The sequence below is a fragment of the Barbus barbus genome (genome assembly GCF_936440315.1).
Source record: "Barbus barbus genome assembly, chromosome: 31".
In the NCBI taxonomy this organism is placed as follows: Eukaryota; Metazoa; Chordata; class Actinopteri; order Cypriniformes; family Cyprinidae; genus Barbus; species Barbus barbus.
Window position 1 is genome coordinate 13,716,407 of NC_136759.1, and position 27,995 is coordinate 13,744,401.

Sequence of the window (27,995 nt, forward strand, 5' to 3'; positions counted from 1 at the left end):
GGAGCTGAGTGGGTCCACGGAACGGCGGGAGTCGCTGGCCCCAACTGCTGTAGATTGCCTCCTCATACGTGGGAAGAGATACAGGTAAGCCATCTACAACAAGGTCCAACTGATCCGAGGAACGCCTGATGAGAAAGACACAACCGTTAGTGTGATGCTCCCATTCAAATTACTTGGAAATTATGGAATAATAGTACTAATTTAGTATTGACCCCAAACTTTTAAAAAAAAAATTGTAATCGTGCATTTCAATTGTGTTTTTTTGGGGACGATAACACTAGTGAAATGACATACCGTTGCGTTCGACAGGATAATAGACGGGATTTGATGACCAAACAGGCTGTTGTGGTGAGAAGGAAGATGGACACTCCAATAGCAGTTGTAGCCACACTTGGGATAGAGTTGACCATGTTTTCTTTTTGTTCAGCATGACCCTCTGTTGAAGAAAAAAAAAAAAAAACACACACAAACCATTTAAAGATATCCGTCAAAAAGCTTGACGTACAAATCAAGGCCGGATGCCAAGCTTTTGGAATAAGCGGTTGAGCAAGGTTTACATCCTTTGATTCGGATTCTATGACGCGAACGTTTTCCGAAGGCTTTACGTGCATCACAGAAAAAAGTAATACTGGTTAGTTTGGTGACTTTGCTAACTTCCTGCTCAAGCTGTTGGTTTCCTCTCGTGACATGCTTCAGCTCAGACAAGGAAATGAGCGCGCTGAATGAAGCATCGTGGTTTTTCCCCTGCTTAGTTTTGGAGTTTACTTCACTACTGGTGCCTGGAGCTTATTTAGGTCATGTATTAATGGTTCTGCTTTTGCGATGTCTTCCTCCAGCACATTTTCTTCATTCAGAATGCAGAACTATTGGACGTCTGATGCAAGATAGAAAGCCTGCATATGCCGCTTCCAGTCTTTCACATCAATCCATTACTTCGAAAGACGGTAAATGGCTGGATTGCAGTGGTTGTGTCAAGTATTCAAAATGCAAGCACAATCTTTTCTTTTCTCTTACCTGGTCGGGGCATGCAGACGGGCACTGCGGGTCGCCATTCCCCATGCTGACACTTTGACCGATGGTGGCGTTTGGGTAGAATGTAGCCGGGCTCGCAGAAAAAGCTAATGATGCTCTTTAGAGGGAAACCACGACAGGGAGAGGGTTCACAGCGGAAACCTCCATGCTCGGATACCAGCGGGTGCGAGCAGTTCTTGCCTTCAAATCAGAAAGATAAAATAGAAATGACCTTGATAAGATAAAATTCAACTTCTACATGTAGTCTTTCTATTGTGTTGGTTTCAAATGGTTTTGAAAACTTTTATACAATTTGACTCCATGATATTATTTCCTGTTTTTTTTTTTTCTGCATGTTGGTTGTACCAAATAATAATAATTCATATTGTTATCCGTTTGATAATTTAAGAATTAAAGTCATTTTAATACCTTTTCCATTTTTTTTAATGAACCTTATTAGCTTCATTATGATCAGGAAGGTGGCATCACCCTTATATTTCGAACCCCCCAAAAATATCAAAATTCACTGTAAAATACATGTATACAAGACATTGTACAAGATAAATTGGCCTACAAGTGGCTATACAAAGTTTCATAAGTGATTATTGCCAAAATTGTCATTTTAGAATCTTTACTAGCGGATTTGAGAGGAAGCTATCAGCTGGTTATCTGCAAGAGGAAGATGTGGGTTGCTGAAAGGAAAATGTCATACCTGTGGTGAAGTCTGGCAGAGCAAACAGCATGAGAGCCCCGCAGCTCAGGGCAGTACGCACACATGACCAGAGAGACAATCGCTGTGCAGACATCAAAACACCTGTCCTGCTGACACAACACACAGACAAAAAAAAAAAAAAAAATAACAGCTCAGGAACCTGCAGCCATTCACTTATCAGCAGTTTCCATTACTATACAGATCCACAGGTCTGAGTCTTGCACCTACTCCATTGCAAGCGTCATTCAGAGATGCATTTTAAGTACAATACATGTGTGACTGACATGGTGTTTTTAACCATTAACCACATGTTGCATCAGGGATGCATCAACAGCTGGCTGTGCAACAGCTGGCACTTACACCACACCACACCCAGCCTGTGACCCGAAAAATAACACGACCTGCACAACCCAAAGTGCAATTTCCCATGCCAAAGGTGGCGCTAAATGACAGGGCGTCACTTGATAGTGGTTTAAAAATGACTGGCAGCTTTGCCGCAAGTGGAGCAAGATGTACGCAAAACATCTCCAGAGCCATAAACACTGAGCTCTTGCTTTGATTTCTGCAATGGTGTAGTCATCTGTGTAACATGCGGGATCGTCCCTTCTTGGCAGCATGACATTTTCACACATAAAGGTTGGGGCAAAACAGACCACGACGTGGGCGGCTTGCTGCCACCTCCTTTACTAATACACTATTAAACTGTGGAACACTAATGTGAGTGTCCACAGTAAGTGCATTTTGCACAAGGATTATGTGAACTGCAAGATAAATTGTGCATTATGTATATTAGGTATACTGTGCATAGGGAGAATATTGTGTAGGTATATTATGTTCTACTGTCATGACTGCAATCCTGTAGACCACAAACTGGACCAATAATCAGTTTGATTGATTCTCAGATTGTCAGTATTGGAGCAATAACTAAATGCAATAAATGCATAGCAACTAAAATTAAATGCAAAGAAAAAAAAAAGAAGCTAAATTTATGTTTGAAAAATAGTGGCATGAATGTTATTGTTTATGACTGTTTGCATTGTCTCAATACTAAGAAATAAAAGAATTACAAATTCTCTGGCATATTGGTTATGGAACACAAAAATAAAATAAAAAAAATCATTATCAGTCACAAAAATATCAATTCATCTCTACATAATTTTCACTACACCATTGCATTTGTGTATATGATGTAATGACAATAAGATTTTGATCTGCAAACAGTCACAAATTGGTGTAAAAACAATTTTTACTCAGAAATTGCTAGTAAATTTGACAAACAATTGCCAAGGCAAATAACACTGAATTAAATGTGAATTTGGTATTTTCTTGTAAAACACTCCAGTAATGCGTTTACAATTTGGAAAATATTTTTAAATTGTATTAAGTTAAAATGTGCTGTATTAAAACGCATTTTTCTTTTAACTGGCATTTAAACAGCTAGTTATGGGTATGATGGGAAACATCACTGACATATACGATAAAAGAGAACTAATGCTTGATTCTGCTCTGCTAATCTACAATGCTGATTCTGTTCATCACTGCCCTTCACTATAACATTGTACAAAACCCATGTGTGATTCAACAACACTATTCACACGTTTACTGTAGGTTTGTGAAAAGCTCTATTGTTGCATCGTATTGTATGGTAAAGTCTGATCCATAGCGAAACTCACCTGGCAATGCAGCTCGCGGTGATGTGAGGTTATAAAATCGATCTAGTCCAGTCGCTTCTTTAGTGTGTTTTCATTCACGAGGGATCCGTCAAAGATTTCAGATGACTTCGCACACAACCTGTGCCCCCCGGCTGAATGGGACCTGATTCAACAAGTGCATCTATTCCAGAGCAGCAGCTGTCAGATGACTCACCGCACAGCTGAGTTATAATAGCTCGAGCTCTGATTGGTCGCCGGCCTGCGCCCCGCCCCACAGTGACGAGAAGAGACCGCCCACATTTGGCCATCATATTCTGGAAACCGAAAGCAATTCGTGGAAAAGCAGTACTGTGGTTTTATTATTTATACAAATATTTTTACGACCACACCTAAAGCGCACCCGCTTCCCCATTTGGCTTTAAACCTGAGGAAGAAGCAGAAAACAGAAACAACACAGAAGTGATCAAATACAGGGTGGAAACATCACCTGTGAGAGAAAAGATGCCCTGACGGTGGCTGTGTTTCAAAAGCGTGTGAGCTGCCTAGCTAGACTGCATTTCTGGGCATCATAGGTGCGCATTTAAACATCTTTCATATTCAATCACAACATGATTCATTTTGACTTACGATGACATTTATGCATACACTCTTAAATAGGACAAATTATCTAATGTTATAATATATATATATATATATACACACACATACAGTCATGGCCAAAAATATCGTCACTCTTGGTAAATATGATTAAAGGCTGTGAAAATTAATCTGCATTGTTAATCCTTTTGATATTTTATTTTAAAAATTCACAAAAATCTAACCTTTCATTGGAGAATAATAATTTAAAATGGGGGGAATATCATTATGAAATAAATGTTTTTCTCTAATACACATTGGCCACAATTAACAGCACCCTTTTATTCAATACTTTTTGAAACCTCCATTTGTCAGTTTAACAGCTCTAAATGTGGAAGATCCAAACATGGCCCATTATAAGATTTCTAACAGTCACTTATTGTTTTTTTTATCTGTTGGTATTTGATAGAATCCATGATGCCATGTGTCTAAACAAGATGTCCAGGACCTCCAGCAGAAATATAGGCCCACAACATAAAAAATACAGCAGTATATTTCATTGTACACATGGGGTTCTTTTTTATCCCTGCGTTCACCAAACCCATCTTGAGTGTTTGCTGCTAAAAAGATCATTTGAAGTTCCAGTCGTGTCTGATAACTAAATATGCTGGAGTTTGTTTTTGGATGAGCTAGGATAATTTTTCTTGAAACCCTCCCAAACAACATGTGGTGATGTAAGTGCAGTTTTTGACAAAGGTTTTCTGACCCCGAGACTCAACTATTTTCTGCAATTCTCCAGCTGTGATCCTTGGAGAGTCTTTAGCCACTCACTCTCCTTCTCACCGTGGATTAGGACAATATAGACACACGTCCTCTTCCAGGCAGTTTCGTAACATTTTATGTTGATTGGAAATTATTAATTATTGCCCTGATGGTGGAAATGGGAATTTTCTTAAAGCCACGTCACTAATTTGTGAAGCTCAATTACCTTTTGCTGCACATCAGTTTTTCTCATTGTGATGGATGATTAATGGAATTTGGGCTTTGTTTTCCCTCCTATTTATATTTCTGTGAAACAGGAAGCCATGGCTGGATAATTTTATGTTCATCACCCTGGAGTGCTCAAAATTGTGAATATGAATGGGAATATACTTCAGAGATATTTTACTCATAAGAATTTCTAGGGGTGCCAATAATTGTGTCCAACGTGTATGAGAAAAACAGTTATTTCATAATGATATTTCCCACCATTTTCAATTCTTATCCAATGAAAGGTTAGATTTTTGTGATTTTCTTTTAATAAAAGATCAAAAGGATTAACAATGCAGATTAATTTTCACAGCCTTTGATATTTACCAAGGGTGCCAATATTTTTGGCCATGACTGTACATATATATAGCAGTTTCTGCTTATAATTTTAAAATAATATTTTCATATAATGCATGAGTTCACTGAAAGTACTTTCCCAGTCCACACCATCTAATTATCACATATCATATATACCAAGGTCATATCAACCAAAATGCTTATGATAGATCCTGTGCCATATGACTGTCCTGTACAACATACTTATGTTCATCTCAAGAGCAAATTCATACGACCACATCTGGCTTAAAGAGTGAAATGAAGGAGCTGAAATATGATGTTTAAAAACTGTATTTAAAAAAAACAAACAAAAAAAGTTTAAAGTCCATTTTACCACCAGTAAAAATTCACATATTATAGAGGGAACTCTGACATCAATTGTGCACCAAAAATGACAATACTTAGAAATAAAAGGAGAGAACAACAGAAACAGTATGAACCATTTTATACTTCACAACAATGCAGGCCTGTCAGTAGCAGTTCCAAATAGATGCTGAAGATGATTAGTCCAAAATAAGTCTGTCAGATATGGGGGAACATCAAGATGATGTCAGAATGCCAGCAGTGAGCACAAAGTTCATGCTTCTATTCCACCTTTAAAATAAGTTTCTTTAAAACTATCTACATGATGAAAAAAGGAAATGATTTGTAAAAAATACAGTGCAAGATTAATTAGAAACCTATTAGGCTTAAAATAAGTCAACAGTAGAATATGGGCGAACCATTAGTTTTAATGCAGTGACCATTTGCATTAAATAGAGACTAAATGAGAAAAAAAAGGTGAAAGCCATATGATAATACAATGCACCCTTCCAGAGAGCATTTGCAGTACTGTTTGTGAGCACCACATGAGGAACAAAATCGGAAACATAACAAAAAAAAAACAAAAGCAGATCATTATCTTACCACACAAGAGATCAAGCTCTGATCGGCCCTGGGAACGCAATTCAGAAAATAGAGAAGTCATTTCTGAAAGTTATTCAACACGTTCACTGGACCAGTCTTTTGAGAAAGTCATGCATTACACCATTTTGCTTGCATCCATTCACATGAGGCTTGTGGTATCCTCTTTATGAACAGTCAATAGTCATTAAACATTAGCAGATGAGTTAAAGGAAAAAAAGTAAACATGTGGCGGATCACAAATCAAGTAGCATACTGTGGAGAACGTGCTGAGCTTCAGTTCTGTATTAAAGATGCATTAAGGCGTTTTTTCTTTATTTGTAGGAATGCTAACCTCATCTGTTGTTTCAGTGCACTGAGGATGTTAAACAACTACAATACCTATAAACGCTATTCTCTCAATTGCATTATTTATTCATCTCTGAATATACATTTAAATGCATGTACATACTTTGCTCCAGTGACTGATTGTCATTATTTTTGTTTCACCTCCTGAAAAAGTAACAGTTCCAGTATGTAAAGAAATGCCATTAAAAACTTTTACTGGTGGAAAAAACAAACAAACAAACAAACAGACAAACAAATTCTAGTAGTGTTTTTATATTAATTACGTCTGTCAATAATGGTCATTTATTTTCTCAAACCTTCACATCTACAATTAGAGTTATTGTTGCCGTGTTAGTTTAGGCCCTCGGCAAAAGAAAACGATTTTTAGAAAAACTCAAAATATATACATAAGCTACCACTTCAGGCTAGGATTAATTTCTACAATTCATCTTCAAACGATTTGTATATTACCGAATGGAAATGTGATCTTGAAACGTGCATTCACTCGATTCTCATTAATGATCAGCTAGTATTCACATGTAGAGTCACTACACAAATGGGATTCATTTTAAACGGCCAATTAATGTGTTTTTTTTTTCTTAAATTTTGTCAAGGTTCCCATCCACTTTGGTCCTGGATCTTTGTGACTGAGCAAGGAAAGATAAAGTCTTAAAGGGACAGTTAACCCAAAAAAGAAAATTCTGTCATTATTTACTCGCCCTCGTGCCGTGTCAAACCTATATGACTTTCTTTCTTCCGTGAAAAATAAGATGCCATTTTAAAAAATGGCCAAAACAACACTAAAGAAAGGACGCTATCCAGGTAATGAGGGTTAATAAATTATGACAGAATTTTCCTATCTGGGTAAATAATTCCTTTAACATGATGACGTAGTGTACTCAAGACTAATTAGTATTATAAACCTTCAGCATTTCAAACAGTCTTTGGTTGTTCCACTATTCTTCTCGTAATCCTCGAACGTCATGGTGCTCTTATAACAAAACATCGTAGTGTACATGACCAATTACACAAGTACTATGGCCTAAATTTTAATGTGTGGGATCAATCGCGATCTATATCTATATGGTCCACTTCCTTTGAACAAGCTCTCATAAAGGAGAGCATATGTAACGCTCAGCTATACATTCGTATAGTTCAACATCTCTCCAACAAAACCAACCACAATGAATCCTTCAGAGAAAAGCCACGATACTTCAAAGATATAAGCTACTTAGCTGGAGGATTTGGGCACACATGAAACGACAGGTTGCCCTACATTGAAAACAACTCGTTCTCTTCAGCTAATGTGGCGTAAAAACCTACACCCAACCCTTCCCCCCCTTTATTAAATATAAAAAAAGTGGAACAATGAATCGAAGGAGGAAGTTTCATATTGGAGTGCAGCTCAATCTGAACAGTGTTTAAAACATCACACTGTCACTCAAAACACAATATGAAAACCAATATAACTACTTTTGTTAAAACAAAATTAAAAATGGTCTGGAAAAAAAAAAAAAAAAAAAAAAAAAAACGCCTCCAGTGTTTACCATTGCTTAGTGTTGTAACAGGAGTCTAGAGTTAATTTTTTTTTTTTTTTTTTTAAGTAAAAGGTTTTCTTCAGTAGTTGTTTTCCTGTTAAAAATGGATTAATGAGTAGTGTGGTCATGGTGCAAAAGATGAAGTGCAGGGGAAAAACGCTTGAGGTTTGGAACAAATCCATAAAATTGTTGCTTTACATTGAGGGCAGATTAGAATCTCCAAGTGGTTCATTTTCATAATGTCTAAACATCCTTAACTCAGTTCACCCAAAAGCACGGCCTTGGAGGTCAAACACCGAGAGAACACGTGTTCTTGTGTTTCTGAATTAGCCAGAGAGGGAAACCTCTTCTAGCAGAACACTGTGAAGTATCTAATCATGTCTATTTCATGTCACCAAATCTGGTGTATTCTATAGTGTAGTAAAAACAGTGGTAAAAATGTTTTGGGAAAAAAAAAAAAATACTCTTAATGTTTATAGAATCAATGGCCTTTTCTCCTAAAGGTCTTGACCTGTACAATCATTTCAGATGTTTAAACTGTGCAGAGTACGGACTCCATCTTTGCATCTGGGTGTTTGCTTTGAGCTCAGAGGGCCTGACAGATCCTGCCCCTATTTCTCTTCTCATCTCATGCGGTTTTGTCTCATGAGGGGAACAATGCAAGAGGGAGGGCCCGCTTTACTCAGGAAGGGATGCTTTAGCAGCTCTTGAGCTGTGGCCCTCTGGGCAGGATCTCGCACGAGCGTCCTGTCCAAGAATCCCTTGAGAATTGGCGAGACCTATGGATACAGAATAACACTGTAAGCGACAGAGCCAAATATGCTTAATCTGGTCAGTACACACTGGTTTAAGCATTAATCTGTTTCTGCCTACGTGGTTAAGCAAAAGGACATGGGTATACTGTATATAAGCGCTTTGAGTGCCTTGAAAAGAGCTATATAAATGTAACAAATTATTATTATTATTATACCTTGTGGAGGTTTTTTAGCTTGGGTGGCAAATTGTCTCGGATCATCTTCATGGCCTTGAGTGGAGGCTCATTGAAGTACGGCGGCTCTCCATCCACCATTTCAATGACCATAATGCCAAGTGACCAAATATCCACCTGTAGGAACAGTCTGAAATGTGTGAGCTGCAGTGCTGTCAGAAGTTACGCAACATATGTAATAAAGGGGGATGTGACTTGCCTCTGGTCCATATGGGAGTCTTGAGATGAGCTCCGGGGCCATCCAATAGGGAGTTCCTACAAGAGACTTCCTGCGCTGCACCTCTTTTGAGACCTGGGCACAAAAGCCAAAGTCTGACAGCTTCACCTGCAAATGAGAAGAGAGATTTTTTCGTTGGTTGGGATTACATTGAAATGCATCTACAGGTCATTATTCCTCTTAAGGTGTTATAATACACTACTGGTGTTTTTCCAGAGTGGTTAGATTAATATTAACAACATAAGAGACAACGGAAGGTCTGTTAAGCTGCATAAAGACAAACCATTAATACTTCACTAAGATGGCATTTTAGTCAAGAAGCGCACGTGATCATTCTTGTGCACAGCATGATCACGTGCACAAGTACACATGCAACAGTTTGAAAGCAGATCATTCAATCAGTCAGATCATTATCAAACTGAGCCAGAACGTAGTATTATTTCACTATAATTTTGGTACCAAAATGCCAGCACATTTGACATCCTTAATGCATGACATTTATAAATGTGTAAATATTCATCTGCTGCTTAATATTTTAAACTTTCATCATGCTCTAAAGCATTCAGTTAAATGAAGTTACACCACAAAAGAGCATGTAAAAGTGAAAAAAGGCCTGTTTGTATCAAATAATTGTTTAATTAGCTTTAATAAAGCTTGTCAAATTTTCAGTGAAAACTTCTGCAATACTTGCTTGACTAACTACACAAGAAATTATGCCCTCTGGGATATTTCATGAGAATATAGCATCAGAAATATGCAAGAGGAAATGAAACATGTAAGGTCAAACACACATACATAGACAATCAGCCACTGCCGAGAAACAGCTGAGGGTGGCTGAAAGAGCTTCCGCCTGTTTCAACCACAGACACAATGCAGTACAGACCCCTTTTAACAAACCACTGCATATTTCAGCACCATCAAAAAAAGATACGGGCTTGGTATCATGGCCGGAAATTGTAAGATTATATTTCCGTGCATGCATGAAGTATAATCATACATTCACGCAATCATGCATTCAGTATAATAAGTAAAAAAATATTTTTTTCTTTTTAAAACACGGATCTACCAGTGTTTGAGGTCTCTTAAGTCAAGTACTCAAGTAAAGGATAGTTATGTTATTGCGGTTTCAGCACTTGGTCAACAATTTAATTCTGCTTTAGTACACTGCTGACTTAATGACACATTTAGATCATCTTCTCACACGAGTGGACATGCAGGTCCGAGAACACAAAAGAACAGGTCTGCCAAAAACCTGTTTAAACATCAACACTGAGGTTCTCAGAAAACAACAACACAATGGCAGCGAGCAGGGCAGTTTTCTGAGCTCATAACACAAGTCAAAACATGACTTGTAAGGCTGCAGCACTGCAGACAGTAGGCCCAAATAACTAGTTGTCATCTGAGGTAATTTAAGTAGATTTTTCTTTTAAGAGCGGTCAGGGACTTACCCTGCCATCATGGGTGAGAAGAATGGAATCACTCTTAATGTCTCTGTGAATGACTCCCTGGGAGTGAAGGACCGAGAGAGCTTTCAGAACAGACAGACACACGGTGGCAATTTGCTCCTCGTTCATCCTGAAAAAGAGACAAATAAAATAATGGAAATGTTAAACATTGAACAAAATCTTTAAAGGCTGATAAAATGATCAAACAGACTGAATGACATGCCAAACAGGACTGCTGTGATACCCTGCCACCTAGTGGTACTTTACTGTTGCTCAGTAACAGGTGAATGGGCTTTAAAAGTAAATGCATTTCATAATTGTATTACAATGTATATTTTTATATTTTTTTTCTGTCACAAGGACAACAGAATTATTTAATTTCTAAAGATGTCTGGTCTTATGGTTGATCATATGTTAATTTTAGTCTTATTCAGTGCGCTGAAAAATAAAATACTGATCTGATTTTTTTTTAATGTGTGAATAAAAAAGACTTTAAAAAAACGCAATAAATAAAATAGATATAAAAAAAACACCAGTACAATGAATAATTGTAAACAGAATCTGAACGTACATATGATTAATAAAATAACTAACAGTAACTGTAAAACAATTAGTGATTGGATTTCTATGAAACACTAGCCTGGTATGTGTGACTATGTCAGTCAAAGCTCCACCCTCAAGGAACTCCATGACAACCCAGAGTTCATCGCCTACTAAGTAACTGTTGTACATCTCCACCACGTTCTCATGGTGATAGTCCCGCATGATCACCACCTTAGAAACAAGAAACAAAGCCAGCAGAAAGTTTCTATTTAAAAATCTAATTAAGAGGATAAGTAAAGATTTTGTGGGAGGAAAATCAACCAGCAGTAATAATTTTCACACAGCGCCATCATGTACAATCTACAAACTCACTGAAGAAGTTTCACTGAAGAAGCATTTTGGCTTTTCTGTCGCTGATTGGAATTTCAGCACTAAGCTCCCATGTGGTGAATATCACACACAAACACCTGAACAACCAATTATAGCACTGTAATCTCCTGTGGATTGCACCCACCTCGTTAAACAGCAATTCTCGTCGCTGCTGTTTTCGCAGATCCATCTTCTTCACAGCCACCATCTTGCCTGTGGTCTTCACTGTAGCAATACAAACAATGCCGGTGGAACCTTCCCCGATCTTGATGTAGTGGTCCAGATATGTGCGTGGGTCCCCAGGGTCAACCACCATTTGCAGGGCAGCACGGAACTGCTCGTGGGAGACCCGCTGCGGCTCCCTCTGAGGTGAGCGCGTCTGCTGAGGCGGTGCAGCTTGGCCTGAAGATTTTGGTGCAGGAGGCATTTGCTGGCTGTGGGGGGGCTCGGGGCCTAAGGCTGGGTGGGAGGCATGATGCTGGGGCTCTGCTCTGTGCTGCCCCTGAGAAGCACTTTTACTACCACTGTTTCCACCCCGGACTGCCCCGGTAGAGGGACCATTGTGGTGGGAAGGCTCATGAGATTTTCCTGGTTTTAAACCCTACATAAACATAAATAAGATAATATTTTGAATAATAATTAAAGAATATATTGTTAAAATATATTTAAATTAAATTAATTATACTACATGTACTGTTTTGTATGAATCTATGTAACTTTGTATATTATCATTTAAAATATACTATTTCATCCTATATAAATAAAGGTAAAAAAAGTAAATTTTTATATTATAAATTATGATATACACATTTTTATTTTAAAAGTCTTATTTTTCATATAGTATATACTATAGTATAATTTTTATATAAATTTACATAGTCTCATTTATAATATAAATACATTTTACTATATAAAAAAAGACAATTATTATATAATAAAAAAAAATTAGTACAACACTTAGCAGCCCAGCTCTAGAATATACATTTGTTTGATTTCCATGTACCTGACTGCTGGGGCTCCTCCCAGAATCACTTTCGGATCGTGGGTATGTGTTGAAAGGTCGGCCGGTCTGCTGTGCGGTCTTTATCACTCCCTCTGTAACAGGTAGGTTAGGGGTGCGGATATTTGGCCCAGACAGTGGTCTCTTCTCACGGGGTGACTGTGGGCTGCTGTCCCTCCCAGTGTAGCTAGACTTGGGCCTCTTATCACTGGCCCCCTCTCGCCTCACCACCTGATCATGATAATCACGTGGCTCTCGGTCTCGTTCTCTATGCTGGGGTGGTGGTGCTGGCCCTCCTGACCAGTCGGGCTCTTTGTGTCTGTTGGGCTCCTGACCGCGAGGCTGCTGGTGAGGTCGGCCATCCTCTCTGGATGAACGGGCTGGGCGATGAGACTGTCTGGGATCAGCACCTGGGTACTCCTGACGCGGTTTCTCCCTACATAGATTTAAAAAAAAAAAAAAAAATTCTCACTGTCAATACTCCCATTGTAGTCTTTGGAAACCAAACATTTAGTTTGGAATAAGATGTCAATTGTGCACCTCTCTTTGCTGTCTCCGTATCGATCGGGGTGTCTATATTGAGGGTGTTCTCCATTCTCATGGCCCCCTCCTGATGATCCGGAGTCTCGGCGCGGTAGCGGTGGTGGGCTGCCTCTCCGCAGGGAGTTCGAGCGGATCACGGACATAGTCTCAAACTCATCCAGAAGCCATGTGAGAGAGCCATCATCGCCAATCTTACGACCCCGTACAATTGTCTGTGCAACACAAACAGGTAATGAGGTATAGTGAATAGATGAAAAAGAAAAGGCAAAAGGCGATAAAATACTGTTGTAACTCACCAACATTAACATACAAAACTAAAGACCTAGACCAAACAATGATGCTGACCTTGCGTGGCTCTACAGTAGTGATGACTGTGGCGTCGATGAGAGGTTTGGGCCTCTTGGCCGTGTCTTCAATGAGGCTCTGCCACTGGCGTGGAAGCCCCACAAACTTCTGCTCCTGCTCATCAAAATCAGTGTGAACGCGATGCTCAAAGTTGGAGGGGGCCGAGATCTGGATGCGCGACTTTTTCTTCTTGCTGAACATGGCTGCAGCAAAGCATCAGAACTAGAAACAGGAGAAGACAAATATTATTACTTACTGGAATAATGGCTGCTGAAAATGAAGCTTTTGCCATCACAGGAATAAATTACACTTTACATTGTACATTTTAAAAACGGTAGTGGTAGTGTACATAGAAAGAAATAGGTACTAAAAATCTGAGTATAATTAACCAATGACACCATTGTTTGAAGTGACATTTTAGATTAATATTAGCATTGAATTACATGATAGTTTTACACCTCACAAGTACAGACAAAGAAACAGCAATTATCAATTTCACATCCAAGTCTTATGTTGAATGAAAACTTGTGATCCCAATTAACACACTGTTCATTCACAAAACATGGAAGACACACAAGGGCAGCTGCTGAATTTAAAATGTCAGCTCTTTCACTTCACCTTTCTGAGCATTTCAACAACAGTCTCTTTATGCAGTACAAAAAAAACTGTCCAGCTTTCCATACTTTCCCTTTTCTCTGCTTTTGCCCTGCCCATTCTCTCCAAGGGTATCAGAGACACTCCCAGAAGCCAAATACTGGACTCTGATATGTGTGGGCCGAAACCCCCTCCCACACCTGACAAGCTGAGCCTGGGAAAAGCTTCCTGGGACGATGCAACAGCAAGAGGCATTTTTCAAAAGTGTGGAAGCATTTGAAGTGTAACCTGATCTTTTGTAAAGATGTCAGCTTGGGCACAAGGTCACAGCTTCAGGAGTCTTGGAACCAGTTTGAATGTTTTATGAAGTGCAGATTTCCAACGCTGAGGGTAATGAAAATATTGAAGTACTCAAATAAAAGTTGCAGAACTGGAAAATATTCAAACTAGTTTCCGGAAGGAGGGATACATTAAAAAACGACTGCACAAGCAGTGCAAAGGAAATATTTACAACACGGTGATGAACAGTCCTAACTCATAATAGACATTTTGATGAGCAAGTATTTGCACACTACGACTGTGATAAAAGAGAAATGTCAAACACGACACAGCTCGCTTATGCTGTAGCAAAATACTGTGCACCAGTTGCCAAAAAGTCCCCTCGAGCAACCAGGCACTGAGGAGCCTTTCAAGGACACAGTGATGAAAGATCAGTAACTGAATGCTGATAGAAAGGAGTGAACAAAAATAAGTGAGCAAATTCAGACACTGATGTTTGAATACTAAATGACTGAATGAATACTTTTCATCATAGAGTTATTTTCAATAGCCTTACTTTATAACATGCATACATTGTCAGATTTGTGGTTGCATGGATGGTACCATAAAATGGTAATTCTGCGTTCTGGCTATTATGTTTAAAATATGCATTCATGTTTAAAAACCATTAGACAGAGAATTGCAACAACAACAAAAAACATGAATATTGTGTAGTATTTTTTCACAATTTAAAATAACCATTATCATTTTGAATATATATAAAATGTAATTTATTCCTGTGATTCAAATCAAAATTTTCAAAAGCAGTTACTCCAGTCCTCAGTGTCACATGATGCTAAAGTGATGATATTTGTAAGTCGCTTTGGATAAAAGCGTCTGCTAAATGACTAAATAAATAAATAAAATATTATTTATCTTTATTTCTCTCCCACTCAAACCTTTCAGCGTTTCTGAACCCAAAGATATTTGGAAATATGCTGAGCTGGCAAAATATAAATGGCCAACACTCAGCAAGTAAAAAGGAAGCAATTTCAAACACAGCTCAATTTTACATGGTAGACAGGAAGAGTAAACTCAGGCTGTTAACTTGCACCTGTCAGACTGTTTATTTGGAACAGGTGAGGATGAACTACGAGTGACAGCAGCAGGTGCTCTAGCAGAGTTCTACAGCTATACAGCTGCTTCACACACATAGACAGATAATTGCAAAGACAAATGCAATTCTTTATTTGTAAGTCTCAGTGTCTTCACATACAATCAGTGTAAACGAATCACCTTCCCATGAACACTTCCTGTTCTATGACCATTGGTGTCATCAGCCCACAAAAGGTTTGAAATGTTCACAAAAGGGTGCTAAAAAACTAATCAATCAGGCTTTGTGTCTGACATTAAGAAGTGTAAAGCAGTTGAACTCGAACAGTCAAACACTTCCTGGTTGAGTCTGGCATTCCAGCCACATACCATTATGCACTGGTGAACAGTGAGAAAGACATCTCTGTGGTCAACGCGGCTGAGATGGGCCCTGGCCAGGAAGACTGTCTCTACGGATTGGCTTTTAATAAGATGGTATACTGACCCCTCAAAACAGCCCAAAATACTTTGTGAAACTATTCAAGTAGAATGCTATATTTTGGTAAAAGTTTGTACTTGTAGGATAAAGCTATCTTAGCAGATACAGGCCTGCAGTGCTTGTTTTTAAAAGCCCAGTAGAGAGCACTGCAAATACAGCTTGACCTTGGAACTAGTAACACGGTCATTAGAGGTCTTCTCATCAGACCAATCCAGTGTTTACAGAGCCTGCTGTTTCTGTCTACTGAAATGCTGTGATTAAAACAAGTAATAAAACAAGTAAAGTAATACAATTTTGCTTTTTTTTAGACAAGGTTTCCACTCAACTGAGTTTTGCAACCAGGGATTGAAATTAACTTTTTCACTCACCAGCCAATTTGGCTACAATTTTTTTTAATTACCGGCCATCACATAACTTCTACTAGTCAAAAAAAAGAAAAAGGGGAAAAAACCAACAGCTTGAGGCTCTCTACACTGGACGTGACAAAGCGACTGTTGCAAATCATTTTGTGTCAGTACTAGGGGTGTGCGATATTGACAAAAAAGAAAAGAAAAATCTCAGTATTTTCTGGGATTGTATCGATAAAGATAATTAGACAATATTTTGCTGAGTGTGTTATTGTGCTGATATCTTAAGGACTACTGTGTTCTTGAGTCCAATTCTTACATTTATTTTATCTTACAATTCTTTGCATTTAGATGTATTTACACGTTAATGCAGCTTAGAGGGACATGGAATGATTTAACCTGCAGTTACAAATGCATGAATAATGTTTATATATTTTAAACATGAAATGTTGAATACTGATATTTAAAATTATTTTAAAAAATGACAAGATACTTTAGATGTGAAATTTAAACCGCCAGCAGGTGGCAGCAAGTCACTGAGTCGTTGTGAACTTGCGACTGAACCGAATCATTTAAATGGTTGATTCATTCAGGAACAAAACAGAGACGCAAAACAGCCAGTGGCTGTGTTTGGAATGTTTTTTTTGTTGGCGAAAGAGAGCAAAAACAGCCAATATGGTGTCTAAAATGTAAGTCTCTTGATATAAACATTGATTTTATACAACAGTTCAATAAACAATATCACATTTGTAACCTGATTTTTTAAGAAAAAAAAAAAAAAAAAAAACTGCAATCTTCGTGTGATATTAACTACATGAATTGATATAAATATATACAATTTCTGCCCCCTTATCTTGAATTGTGTGATTATTTTGAATGCATATTAATAGACTGAATCATGCAGTGAAAGAACGCACTCTAAATGCGCACACGCACTAAGTTAGTCTAACCAGACTAATGATGCATTCACGTGCTATCGGAATTATCTTAAATACGAGTTTCCTAGTCGGAAATTAGCCATATAAGGCCTCTCTAAGGCCGTTCATGTCCAATTTCCGACTAGGAAGCTCGTATTTACGATAATTTCCGATAGCACGTGAATGCAGCATTAATCACGTAGTGTATGCGTGCACTCTGTAGGTGTGTTTTTGCAATATACTCAATGTCATGCTGTCTCATGAGTTCAGTATTTGCTCTAAACCTGCGCAGACTTGGCTTGCATGAACTTCACCAAGACATTAATGAGTGAACATAACTTACGAAAAGTAACCGCCAAATTGGCTCGTGATTTGACAGCGTTACACTCCACAGCTGATTTTTACCCGCATTTGGCTGGTTGGCAGGTGTTCATTTCAAACCTTCAACCACCTAACTAGTGGTCTCAGAGAAGATAACAGTTCTCACTTAGAATAGACATGGATCTTTTTATGTTTCATGCCATTCATTAGAAACAAAACACTGATTCTTCTTTTGAATATTCCAGGTAATGCATGCATAATGCAACAAAAACAACAGCGCTTTTCTTGTTGGCCAACAACCATTATTTGTTACTCATTCTTTGTGCAACAATAAAAGCAGCATCCTAACTCCAATGTGATAACATCCCACAATGCTTTGCATGTGCTACATACACAGTCTTTATGTGCACTTGACTGCAAGTCCAAGCTTGATAGAGGGCTTGCTGATGGAACAGATTGCACATCATTTCACCAAAGACAACAGTACAGTGTTCAGTGCAGGGACTAACCAAACACACAGGCAAGTTCAACAGTGGCATCACTTTGCAGCTGATGGGCAATTAGGTAATGCACTACTGAAAAACTTACATTGAGGCTTCAACAATAAACGATAGTCTCAACTCAGTTACAGTATCCTTGATCTTCTTAAAACATTAGATAATACTGTTGCTTTCTGACAAGTGCAAAACTGATCTCTTATGACAGTAACACATTGTCTTAGGAAACAACAGCTAAACAAGCATTGATGTGTTTTATTAGTTGCTCCCTGATACTTTAATCAAGCTTTTTAGTGAAAGAAATTAACACTTTTAACACTGGTGTGCACAAGACACTTCTTTCAATAAATTCAAACAAATCTTTTTAATACTGAAATCAGAAAAAGAACAATAAATGGTTATTGAAAAGTAATAAGGATCTGTTGCAAAAAAAAAATAAAAAAATTGGTCAGCCTTATTCAGCCACTTAAAATCTCAGATCTCATAAAAAAAATCAGATTTAAGTCAATGTCAATCAAAAGCAATATTAAGTTAAATTAAATTAAATAAAAAAAACTGCAAACATACCATAAAAAGAATGCAACATTTAATACCACACATTTGCTCGAAACAAAGCTCTAACTGAATTAATAGTGACATATTTAAACACTGCCTTTGAAAGACAAAGTCAAACTCTGGGCTAAAGTAAGCAGTAGAACGGGAGATTGCACATTATGAGTGACCCTGTCCAGCACTGAAGTATTTAAGGAATGTTTGGAGTGCCCGGTACAGACTGCACCCTTGTCTGAATCTCCCATCACACCTCCTCGAAGCGCAACATATCCTGACAAACCCACAGCTGCTAGAAGAACAGGCACAAAGAAAGTGAAACTACAACCAACAAGGAACAGGTACGAAAAAGGCACAAGAGATACTAAATAACAACACCACCTATTGAGTAACTTTTAAGAATGTCTTATCACTCTTTTATAGTAGTTCATCAACAAAGATAAAGGCAGCACTCCAATATTTCATGTTGCACACAATCACAGACAAACTAAAAGTGACATCTGCTAAAAGTTAGTCTCAACTATTAGTTAGGAAAGAGCACAAGTAATCCTACTTTATCACACTTGTTAGGCCTATGAATTATCGACACGATCAAAACTTTTGCTGAAAAACCTGTTGTACACAATCTACTGCATGCCTTCTGTCGTCTAATAGTTAATCATTTTTAGCATGTAAAAGGCCTTTTAGGATAATTATGGCACCTTTTAGAATCTTTTCCTCCATTTTTCTGCTGTGAAATCTTTAATGATATTTATCAAGTACACAAAAACTTATATAGTGTTTGTTATTTCTCAAGATGAACACTTAATGGACCGAAGGGGCTCTGTTTTACTTGATTATCCATACATAATTTTGCAGCAAAATCATGTTAAAATGTGAGTATCAAATATGATACATCAGGCATTTGAGGAACGTTTCTCTCTCAATCATCATTGTACTGCATTGCATTATGTTTTGCCCACACAATAATAAAAACTCAAGAGCTTTGATAATACAAATAAACATTTCTACATTATCTTAATAGGACAAATTATTGGGAGACATAAGAGTGACAACTGATATGTAGATGCATTTTATGCAAGTTGCCTACTATACAGTTATGAAGATCTCGTGGATTTACATTACAAGCTTTTGGCATTTTATCCTTATGAGTATCAGCAACTGCACCAAATTGCATATTTTTCTCATTTTAGTTCTCTGAATAAAACTTATTTCTTTTCCCCCTCCAGTATGAACTTCACATTCCATGCCATATAAGCCATAAATTCCTGATGCATTACATATGATACCATTTTTTTTTAAACTGTCATGCTTTAATTAAGGTCAAACAAGCTGACCTACCCTGAATATGCTGATAAATGATTAAAAATTGCTTTACACCACTTAGAAGAGGAAGAAGCTATTTTCTGTTAGATGATGTAAACTATGACTCTCTCATGCCATATATACACCTGATCAACCAGAATCGATACTACAGGTGTAATCATACTGCCCACTCAGAAATATCGATACTAAACACGATACACGATTATATATAACTTACATAGAGAAGAAAGCTTAATGTGACCTTTATCATGAGATTTTATGTAAAACAAACTAAAAATAGCTCAGTTACTGTATTGAGTGACAGTATCAGCACCACGTCTTATCAGTCCCGTTAAAAATCGCTCCCACATTTTGAGGAATTAAAAACAGAACAGCGAGTCTAAGTCATTTGTGTTACTTTGGAGTGTTATGTCGCTGGCTGTAACGCATGAACACTTAAGCCAACTTTTTCGTAGTTTTAGTTGTATCTAATTCGAACACTGATATAATGAATAATTTCAACCTTTCATGATAGCAGTTCAGGAGCACCTCACGTATCCATCATTGATCCGAGTCTGAGTGAAAAAGGGAATGGAATAATGGTAATATTTGCGAACTACTGTAAATCATTCTCGTCGAAACCCGAACATACGGGTATACTTAAATGACACTAAAAAATAGAGTAACTTTATAGTTAGCATATTTCATGACTTTAATTCATGTTTTGACACCGAGTAGCCTAAGCTACTCAGCTAGCTGTGAAGAATTAGCTATATTAGCACGACGAACAAACTCACCGAAACTACAGGCTGACACAAAAACAACCTGCGCTGGCATACAAACAACTCGCGTTTGTAATGCAAATCGCTTTAAAGACGTCCTACCTGTAGTGAGAAGTGTGTCCGCTGAGAAATAAACTTCATAGGGTCAGTGAAGTTTCTTGTTGTGTAAAGTTAGCTTAAGCGGGCTAAGTACGCGTATATCAGTCACAGAAACCTCACGAGCGCGCTGCTCGTGCTCTCTGCGCCATATTCACGCTCAACCTTCATCCGGGGAACTGACCGTCGCGCACTGCCCCAGACTGCATCTTTGCAGTGTGTGCATCATGAATTATACAGTACGCAATATATTATACATCGCTGTAATCGTGTCACAATATTCACTTTAGTAGTAAATCTTTCAATAATATAAGCATAATAATAACTAACATAATGCACTATTTTACCCAAATTTGTATTTGTAATTATTTAAACTTCGCTTAACAAAAAGTCTTTGGTATAACTGTAAGTGACCACATGTAATAATTATGAAATTAATCATTTAAAAAAATGCAATGATTAAATATGATATATGAAGTTTTGGCATTATTATTATTTAAAAACATTAGTACTTAAGTGTGTTTAAAAATAAACCAATCATGACACCTCAGTAGATGTAAATCATTATGGTGTTGTCTAGACAGCTTTTCTGAAAATATCCTTTATCTGTCTATTTAAAATCTCTCCAGACTTCTTCAATGCATATTTTGATTGAAGAGGCATTGAAGTATATTTGTGTGTGTATATATATATATATATATATATATATATGTGTATGTGTATAATATAAATATATATATATATATATATATATATAGGTATTGAAGAAGAAATAATTTCCTGCTGGCACAAATGCTTATCACACATTATTTAGTCACTGATGACATCCAAGTGCTACAGTTGGTCTTCAGCTGTTTCTAAGAATAACTGCATGACAACTGTTTAACTGTTTATTTCTTCCAGGGGGAAAAAAATGTATGTGGAAAAAGCTTATATTGAAGAAAAAACACTACCAATCTGTTGCTTGTTACTGAAGATAAGCTATAGGTCAGTCAGTCAAATATAATGACATATGGACAATCTGTAATCAATACAGTCATTGAGGTAAGTGTTGCCAAAGCACTTTCATGGGAGCTGCAACCAGCTGAGGTCATCAGATCTGTGAAAGCAGAACAAAACCCTGTATTATATCCCCCAAACAGGCTTCACTGTTGAAATGCATGCAAATAAATTCTATAATCGCTTTTGAATTCATAGTTCTGGATTATGGATATAATGTGTTGAAGGTTTGTAACTTATTGACACTCACTGTGCCTGAGCCTTTGTGACCCTCTTCCCCATCAATAACATTTCTGCCAACCTTGCGACAGCAGGGTCAAAGTTCAAGCTGGCTGCTGCAACAACTTCTTCATCTCTGGATTATAATATAAACAGTGATGAACGAAGAGCAATCCTAATTTGAAGATATAAATCAGTTGATGGACTTTTAAGGTTTCTTCGTGAGCTATTAGTTTACTTGATATAAAATGCCAAGAATTTTCTTTCCTCGGTGCTTCCTTTGAAAACAATGTCAGTGTATCCTTCTCCATAGCCTAGAAGAATTAAAACAGATGAAGAGTTAAAATGGTTTTATTAAAATATTATATTTGCTCAGAGAAAGGATATTTATCTTGGAATGATCACCTGTATATCGGATACTTTTTCCCAACAGCACGGTCCAGAAGTATGGCACAGTATTTATCGCAACCTGTTGATTCAGCATGCTTAAGCCTGCGATTCTTCCTGTGGAGGACCACAACCACATATATTTCACATTACCACATACACTACAGGAATGATGAACAGAAAGAACAGCAGAATTTTTTGGTAGAAAAGAAAAAGTCCTGATCAATTTAATGTGTCCTTGTTTAATAAAAGTATTAAGAATATTTCTTTTTTTTAAATCTTACTGACCTCAAACTTTTGTATTTCTGAACATTCAGGCTCTGATTATTATATCATGTGGTACCGTGAGCTTGCGCCAATTGCCAGTGTCCAATATTGACTCTCTTATGGCCAACCAAAGGAAGTGGAAAGGACACCACATCTCCAGCAGCAAAGACATCAGGAATGTTGGTTTTCATGAACTGCAAAACACAGCTAACATAAAAACTGCTATATTTTATAATTAAAGTGTTCGCTCTATGTGAAATGAAGGCTGTTACCTTGTCAACAACAACAGCATTGCGAGAATCAATTTGCACAGATGTTTCCTTAAGGAAATTAGAGTTGGGAATGACACCTTTGAAAGAAATATAAATGTAATTGTTACAAATAAATGTCTTTGTTTCAATAATAACAACAAAACTGCTATGGCAAAATTGTTTTTGTACATACCAATGCCCACAATTACAATATCTGCTGGAAGGACTTCACCATTTTTTAGGACAACTTCCTTAACCTAAACAATTGTGTTAGATAATTTGTTTATGATGCACTGACATCAGCTCTATGACTGTTTAGTAATGCAGTAATGCACCACTTCTTACCTTTCCGTTTTCACCTCGGATTTCAGCCACACCATTACTTGTATAGAACTTCACGTTTTTCTCTTCCAGCATCTTTAAGAAAAATTAATTACTTGTGATTGATGGTGTATAGCAGTGAATCAAAAAACAAAGAAAATAACACTATGTTCTCTGACCTGCATTGCCATTTTTCCGATATCTGGACCCAGTGATGACTGGAAAGGAAACTTGCTGCTGCCAATAACAGTGACGCTGCCTGCCTTGTCAGACAGATAAGCTGCTACCTCCATTCCTGATAATTGATAATTGAATGTCATAATTTGCAATAATGTTCAGAATACTTTTGTTTTCTGTATACCTATGAATGAAGTTCCAACGATGACAGCCTTGTTGCCGGCACTCGTTTGATGAATTTCTGTGGCGTCCTTATAGCTCTCCAGCAATTTCACATTTTCAAGTTCAGCACCAGGGCACTGCAGAGGTCTGGCCCTAAAAACAAAAGTACATAATTCACCATTGGATTCTGCATCCAGATAAAAGTTCCATGTCTATCACTACATACAGTGCTAAGCTTTTTTATAAGACGTTTATGTAAAAACAAACTATGATCTAACCTGCCACCTGTAGAAATCAGGAGTTGGTCATAGTGTTGGCTAGTGCCATCACTGAAAGTCAGAGTTTTAGCCTCTGTGTCAACAGATTTTACCTTTGAGGGACAGATTATTGTTAATGTATGTGATACAATGTATATGATCTCAGAAATTATCCCTGGAAAATAAATGAAAGATATAAAAGAAACTCACCTCTTTTTTAGTCCACACATCAATTCCATGCTCTTGAAGGAAATCATTCTGTCGTAGCAGCACCTTTTCAATTTCAATGTTCATTGCCTAGAGGGGTCCATGAACACACCACAGCTTCATTAACAGTAAACAAGAAACTACACTGGTTTGTAAATTTAATAAGACAACAGGGGGACATTAAAATCATATAATCTGGTTTTGTTTCATCTATGGTCCATGGATACCAACCTTGCTAAGCTTAGTCTTGTCCAGGGGCAGCTGCTCATCTTTGGTAACCATTATAATTCTCCCTCCATAACCATTCTGACGGAGGGTTTCTGCACACTGCAGCGAAGCTGGACCTGTAAAACACAAACACTCACAAATGTTGCTTTGCCTACCATGACACACTAGAGGCCTACAAATGTTTTCAGGCCATGGTGGATAGACTTGTACATTGCATTTAAATTTTATTTAATACACTTAAATGTGGGAGGGACAATGGAACATTTAGCTGAACTTGCTTTAAATTAACTTCATAATGCATTTTTTTAAACATATTTTTATGAATTTGCTGACCACCAGTACACCACAAAACCTCTAGGGGGTGATAGACATCCAAAGATGAGGTGAAAGGTATTCTTGCATGAAATAAGCATTTAATATAAAGGTTTGCTAATATATCTATTCCCCACCTCCTCCAATCAGAACAACCGTGTGACTGACTCCAGGGACTCTACCGCTCATTTTCTTAACACGCTTCTTCAGTTTCTAAGAAGCGCAAAAAAAATAAATAAATAAATAAAATAAAATAATAATAAAAACATCAACTAATCTTGTACTGAACCATAAAATAAAATCATAAGGGTATGAGACTAACCTTATTATCAGTGGTCACATAAACTTTACCACCCTCAACTTTGACCTTAACAGAAAAGGAAAAATAGATTAAAAGAAAAAAAAAGATAAAAGTTTCTTTCATAATATATGGGAAATTCCATGAAATACAATACATATTGTAATATGTGAAAAAAAAAATTTCACAGATTTCTTTTGTGACATTACAATACAATTTTAAAAACCAAGGTTCCAAAAGCTAGCTGGGCTTTGCAGCAGTGCCATAGACAAAACTATTTTTGGTTTCCCAAAGAACCTTTCAGCAGTTTTTTTTAGAAGAACAGTTTTTAATTTTATTTTAGTGTGAAGAATAATTTTAATAATCCAAAAAACCTTTTTGTACAATAGAAATGTTCCGTGGATGTTAAAAGTTCTTTATGGAACCATCAATATAAATAAAGAACCTTAATTTTTGTAAAAGTGTATTCAATCCTGTAGTATTTAATCATACTTTGTATTTAGGCAGACAATCCAGTCCAGGAAATTCTTCAATATCTCCAGTTTTAGTATTGAAACACGCTCCATGAAATGGGCAACGAACTCGATCTCCAACCAATGCACCTGCACGCATAGCACTGTTTTTATGACAGTTACAAACACAATGCAACTGTAGACTTGAAAAAATAAAGGCAATGTAACCCGATAGTTCACAAAGGTGAAGGACTCAGAATGATTAATTGAAGAAACAAAACACGCTTTCATTGTACAGTGCTAAGTAAACTTAAGGCAGGGTTATCTATTGTACCGTTTGTGACAGACTGAGTGATTATTACAGTAGACTATACTCTACCTTTGATAAGTGGGGCGCCATAATGAGTGCACAGACCACCCACAGCAGTAAATTCTCCATTATTGCGCACCAACAGGATTTTATTCTGGTCCACCTCAACCTCTTTCATTCTGTAGGATGGGCACAGGTGACATAGAAGTAAATTAACTTATTTTAGTTTATTAATTAAATTAAATAATTAATATAAGCACAAGTGTCTTTTTTTTACTTTACTTTTTTCTTCTTTTTTTTTACTTACTGTCCATCCAGCAAATCCGACTCTAAACACACCATCTCTGTGATCTGATTACACTGCTTTGTTTCCATTGTTGTTGTTTTTTCTGTTTAAGAAATACCAGTTAATTAGTAATGAACACGAGAATGTAACAAAAGTTGTCATTTCAAAACTTTAATATGTGTAGCCTACCTTTTTACAGCAAAGCACGTCTGGTCAATCTACTTCTGCTGTTTACCTTCAAGAATGGAAGTGGAGTTCAAATGCACAGAATTCACTGCTCCTCTGTAAAACACTAGGGAAATACTGATACAACACTAGGGATGGGTATCGTTAAGATTTTAACGGTATTACTACTCTTACCGATACTGCTTATCGATCCGGTACTTTAACGGTATTCTTATCGGTACTTTTTGTTTTACTTTGTTTCTTTGTTCATATTCTTACAGTATCTTATCTTATGTATATAAAACACTAAAAATGCCTGCTCTTCATCAATTTGTAAATGCACCAGTGTGCAGGTATATATGTTTTATATACATAAGATAAGATACAGTAACAACATGAACAAAGAAACAAAGTAAAACAAGCTGACAAATACAATAAAACAAACACACAAACAAAATGAAATAAACAGTGCTTTCATTTTTCCATGAAGGTCTACTAATATTAATGTTCAGGTAAGTAATAGTTACAAAAGTAATCAAATGTAAATGAGCACTGCATAGTTTTCACTGTATGTACTGATAGATTAATGTTTATTAAAGCTATAACGTTGTTCAGATTAAGAGCTGTGGGTGATTTTCTCTTTGCATTTTGTTCTTTGATTAACATTGATGCTCAAGCTCCAGTCTGACACTTTAAGACAATATACTGACACGCATCGGATTTTCTCCCAACTGTTCTCGTCCACTTAAAACATAAAAGTGAAGACTCTCATAACCGGCCATTTTGACACATTTTGTGTGTATTTTTTGGCATATTTTTGTGTGTTATTTCGACGCGCCCGAAGCTCAACGTGTACTTTGCTTGTCCGTTTTGGAGCACGCCGCCGCGCAGGCACACGCGCGCACACACATTTCAGCCTGCTAGAAGAAATGCGGCTCTAATCCTTGGAAGCCAAAATCGAAAAAAAAAAAAAAAATACTTAGCTTAATATAACAGCCACAGGCCTAAAGTGTGAGCAGATGTTTGAATAGTTGGTTCTCTCTTCTATCATAATTAAACAGGACTTTCATGTTGCTTGTGCTGAAGCTCCTCCGCGTGAGCGCGATCTGGCTTCTGAATTGCGCATAGCAAAAATGCATCATAGACAAATGTTTGAATATTATTGCACATAAAAACAGCTGGCGACATTATATATATATATATATATTATAGAGAGAGAGAGAGAGAGAGAGAGAGAGAGAGAGAGATATTATTATTCTCCAATACCGACAGAAGTACCGATAACGTCAGAGCTTATCGATACTCCGGTCTTTCATAATTTAGCCCCGAGACCGATTTAATACCGAGTTTCGGTACCCATCCCTATACAACACAGCCTGAGCTGAGATTACTTTTAACACAAGACAATACGATACATATATTTAAACCATAGGCTATGTTGCTAGTATCTCGCGACGACGTCCTCGCGTACTTTATCATTTTACCCATTTCTTACCTGTCTAGACGATATCCTCAGGTTCGTAAACTGCTACCTGTCTGACTCTTTATAGTCCATTCAGGAACAACTATAAATCGACATCTCATCGTGACACAGCAGCGGCGAGGCTGTGAGCCAATCAGCGCACGTGGCGGTGACATTAAAATGTGCCAGTTCTGCAATCTAACTCCTGTTTTCTGTTTCTGGCGTGCCTTACAGACAATATGTGCGTTGTTATGAAAACAAATAAGTATTTGCAGATTGCTATTAATTCTAAAGATATTAAGAGGGGGTGGGGAATCAAATTCAAGATTCATAATAACTAGGCGTGCATAGTAGGGGTCTTACAATGTATTAAAAACCGTCATTAAATTCAATAGTGTCACATTTAGTAGGCTAGTAGTAGTAGTAATATTTGTTAATAGTAAT

At 37.2% G+C, this 27,995-nt stretch overlaps 3 protein-coding genes across 8 annotated transcripts in view; all 3 read right to left on the bottom strand.

Moving 5' to 3' along the window:
- Positions 1-3,598, bottom strand: part of LOC306851393 (sushi domain-containing protein 6-like) — a 4,528-nt gene extending 930 nt beyond the window's left edge. The window contains exons 1-5 of the mRNA XM_079387585.1: positions 3,397-3,598; positions 1,724-1,830; positions 1,015-1,212; positions 295-436; positions 1-125 (exon numbers count right to left, since the gene is read on the bottom strand). The exon at positions 1-125 is cut by the window's left edge and continues 930 nt beyond it. Coding sequence (XP_079243711.1) covers positions 1-125; positions 295-436; positions 1,015-1,212; positions 1,724-1,817 — 559 coding nt within the window. The 5' untranslated portion in view covers positions 1,818-1,830; positions 3,397-3,598. The remainder of the gene's footprint in view (positions 126-294; positions 437-1,014; positions 1,213-1,723; positions 1,831-3,396) is intronic.
- Positions 3,599-5,592: 1,994 nt separating this feature from the next.
- On the bottom strand, positions 5,593-21,013 carry LOC306851383 (serine/threonine-protein kinase PAK 4-like). 2 transcript variants are annotated; one of them, XM_079387565.1, is made up of 10 exons: positions 20,798-21,013; positions 13,535-13,756; positions 13,187-13,401; positions 12,650-13,082; positions 11,792-12,247; positions 11,375-11,508; positions 10,738-10,864; positions 9,272-9,397; positions 9,055-9,189; positions 5,593-8,863 (listed from the first exon to the last, which is right to left on the bottom strand). In XM_079387565.1, the coding sequence occupies exons 2-10, from the start codon at positions 13,733-13,735 to the stop codon at positions 8,708-8,710; spliced, it is 1,983 nt and encodes a 660-aa protein (XP_079243691.1). In that variant the 5' UTR covers positions 13,736-13,756; positions 20,798-21,013; the 3' UTR covers positions 5,593-8,707. The 2 variants fall into 2 exon arrangements, with proteins under 2 accessions (XP_079243691.1, XP_079243692.1); XM_079387566.1 differs by lacking the exon at positions 20,798-21,013 and adding an exon at positions 20,437-20,490 and having other exon boundaries at positions 5,600-8,863.
- Positions 21,014-21,667: 654 nt separating this feature from the next.
- On the bottom strand, positions 21,668-27,746 carry LOC306851386 (apoptosis-inducing factor 3-like). 5 transcript variants are annotated; one of them, XM_079387572.1, is made up of 20 exons: positions 27,585-27,746; positions 26,114-26,216; positions 25,946-26,027; positions 25,708-25,817; positions 25,369-25,478; positions 24,901-24,945; positions 24,716-24,791; positions 24,270-24,382; positions 24,042-24,128; positions 23,853-23,944; positions 23,597-23,727; positions 23,415-23,530; positions 23,260-23,331; positions 23,108-23,171; positions 22,936-23,012; positions 22,740-22,857; positions 22,415-22,513; positions 22,248-22,323; positions 22,041-22,145; positions 21,668-21,890 (listed from the first exon to the last, which is right to left on the bottom strand). In XM_079387572.1, exons 3-20 carry the CDS (start codon positions 26,011-26,013, stop codon positions 21,857-21,859), a joined length of 1,593 nt encoding a protein of 530 aa, XP_079243698.1. In that variant the 5' UTR covers positions 26,014-26,027; positions 26,114-26,216; positions 27,585-27,746; the 3' UTR covers positions 21,668-21,856. The 5 variants fall into 5 exon arrangements, 4 of the variants coding, with proteins under 4 accessions (XP_079243698.1, XP_079243699.1, XP_079243700.1 ...); XM_079387573.1 differs by having other exon boundaries at positions 26,114-26,206; positions 27,585-27,679; XM_079387574.1 differs by having other exon boundaries at positions 26,114-26,159; positions 27,585-27,671.
- Between the last annotated feature and the right edge of the window lie 249 nt (positions 27,747-27,995).

Excerpts from the sequence above, each read along its gene's own strand:
- LOC306851386 (XM_079387572.1), bottom strand. The coding sequence starts at position 26,013 with ATGGAAACAAAGCAGTGTAATCAGATCACAGAGATGGTGTGTTTAGAG. Across the intron at positions 25,479-25,707 it reads TGGCGCCCCACTTATCAAAG|GTGCATTGGTTGGAGATCGA; the intron begins GTAGAGTATAGT and ends CTATGCGTGCAG. Across the intron at positions 22,858-22,935 it reads ATGCTGTTGTTGTTGACAAG|TTCATGAAAACCAACATTCC; the intron begins GTAACAGCCTTC and ends TGTGTTTTGCAG.
- LOC306851383 (XM_079387565.1), bottom strand. The coding sequence starts at position 13,735 with ATGTTCAGCAAGAAGAAAAAGTCGCGCATCCAGATCTCGGCCCCCTCC. Across the intron at positions 12,248-12,649 it reads GGAGGAGCCCCAGCAGTCAG|GGTTTAAAACCAGGAAAATC; the intron begins GTACATGGAAAT and ends ATGTTTATGTAG. Across the intron at positions 9,398-10,737 it reads TTCTCACCCATGATGGCAGG|GTGAAGCTGTCAGACTTTGG; the intron begins GTAAGTCCCTGA and ends TCTCATTTGCAG.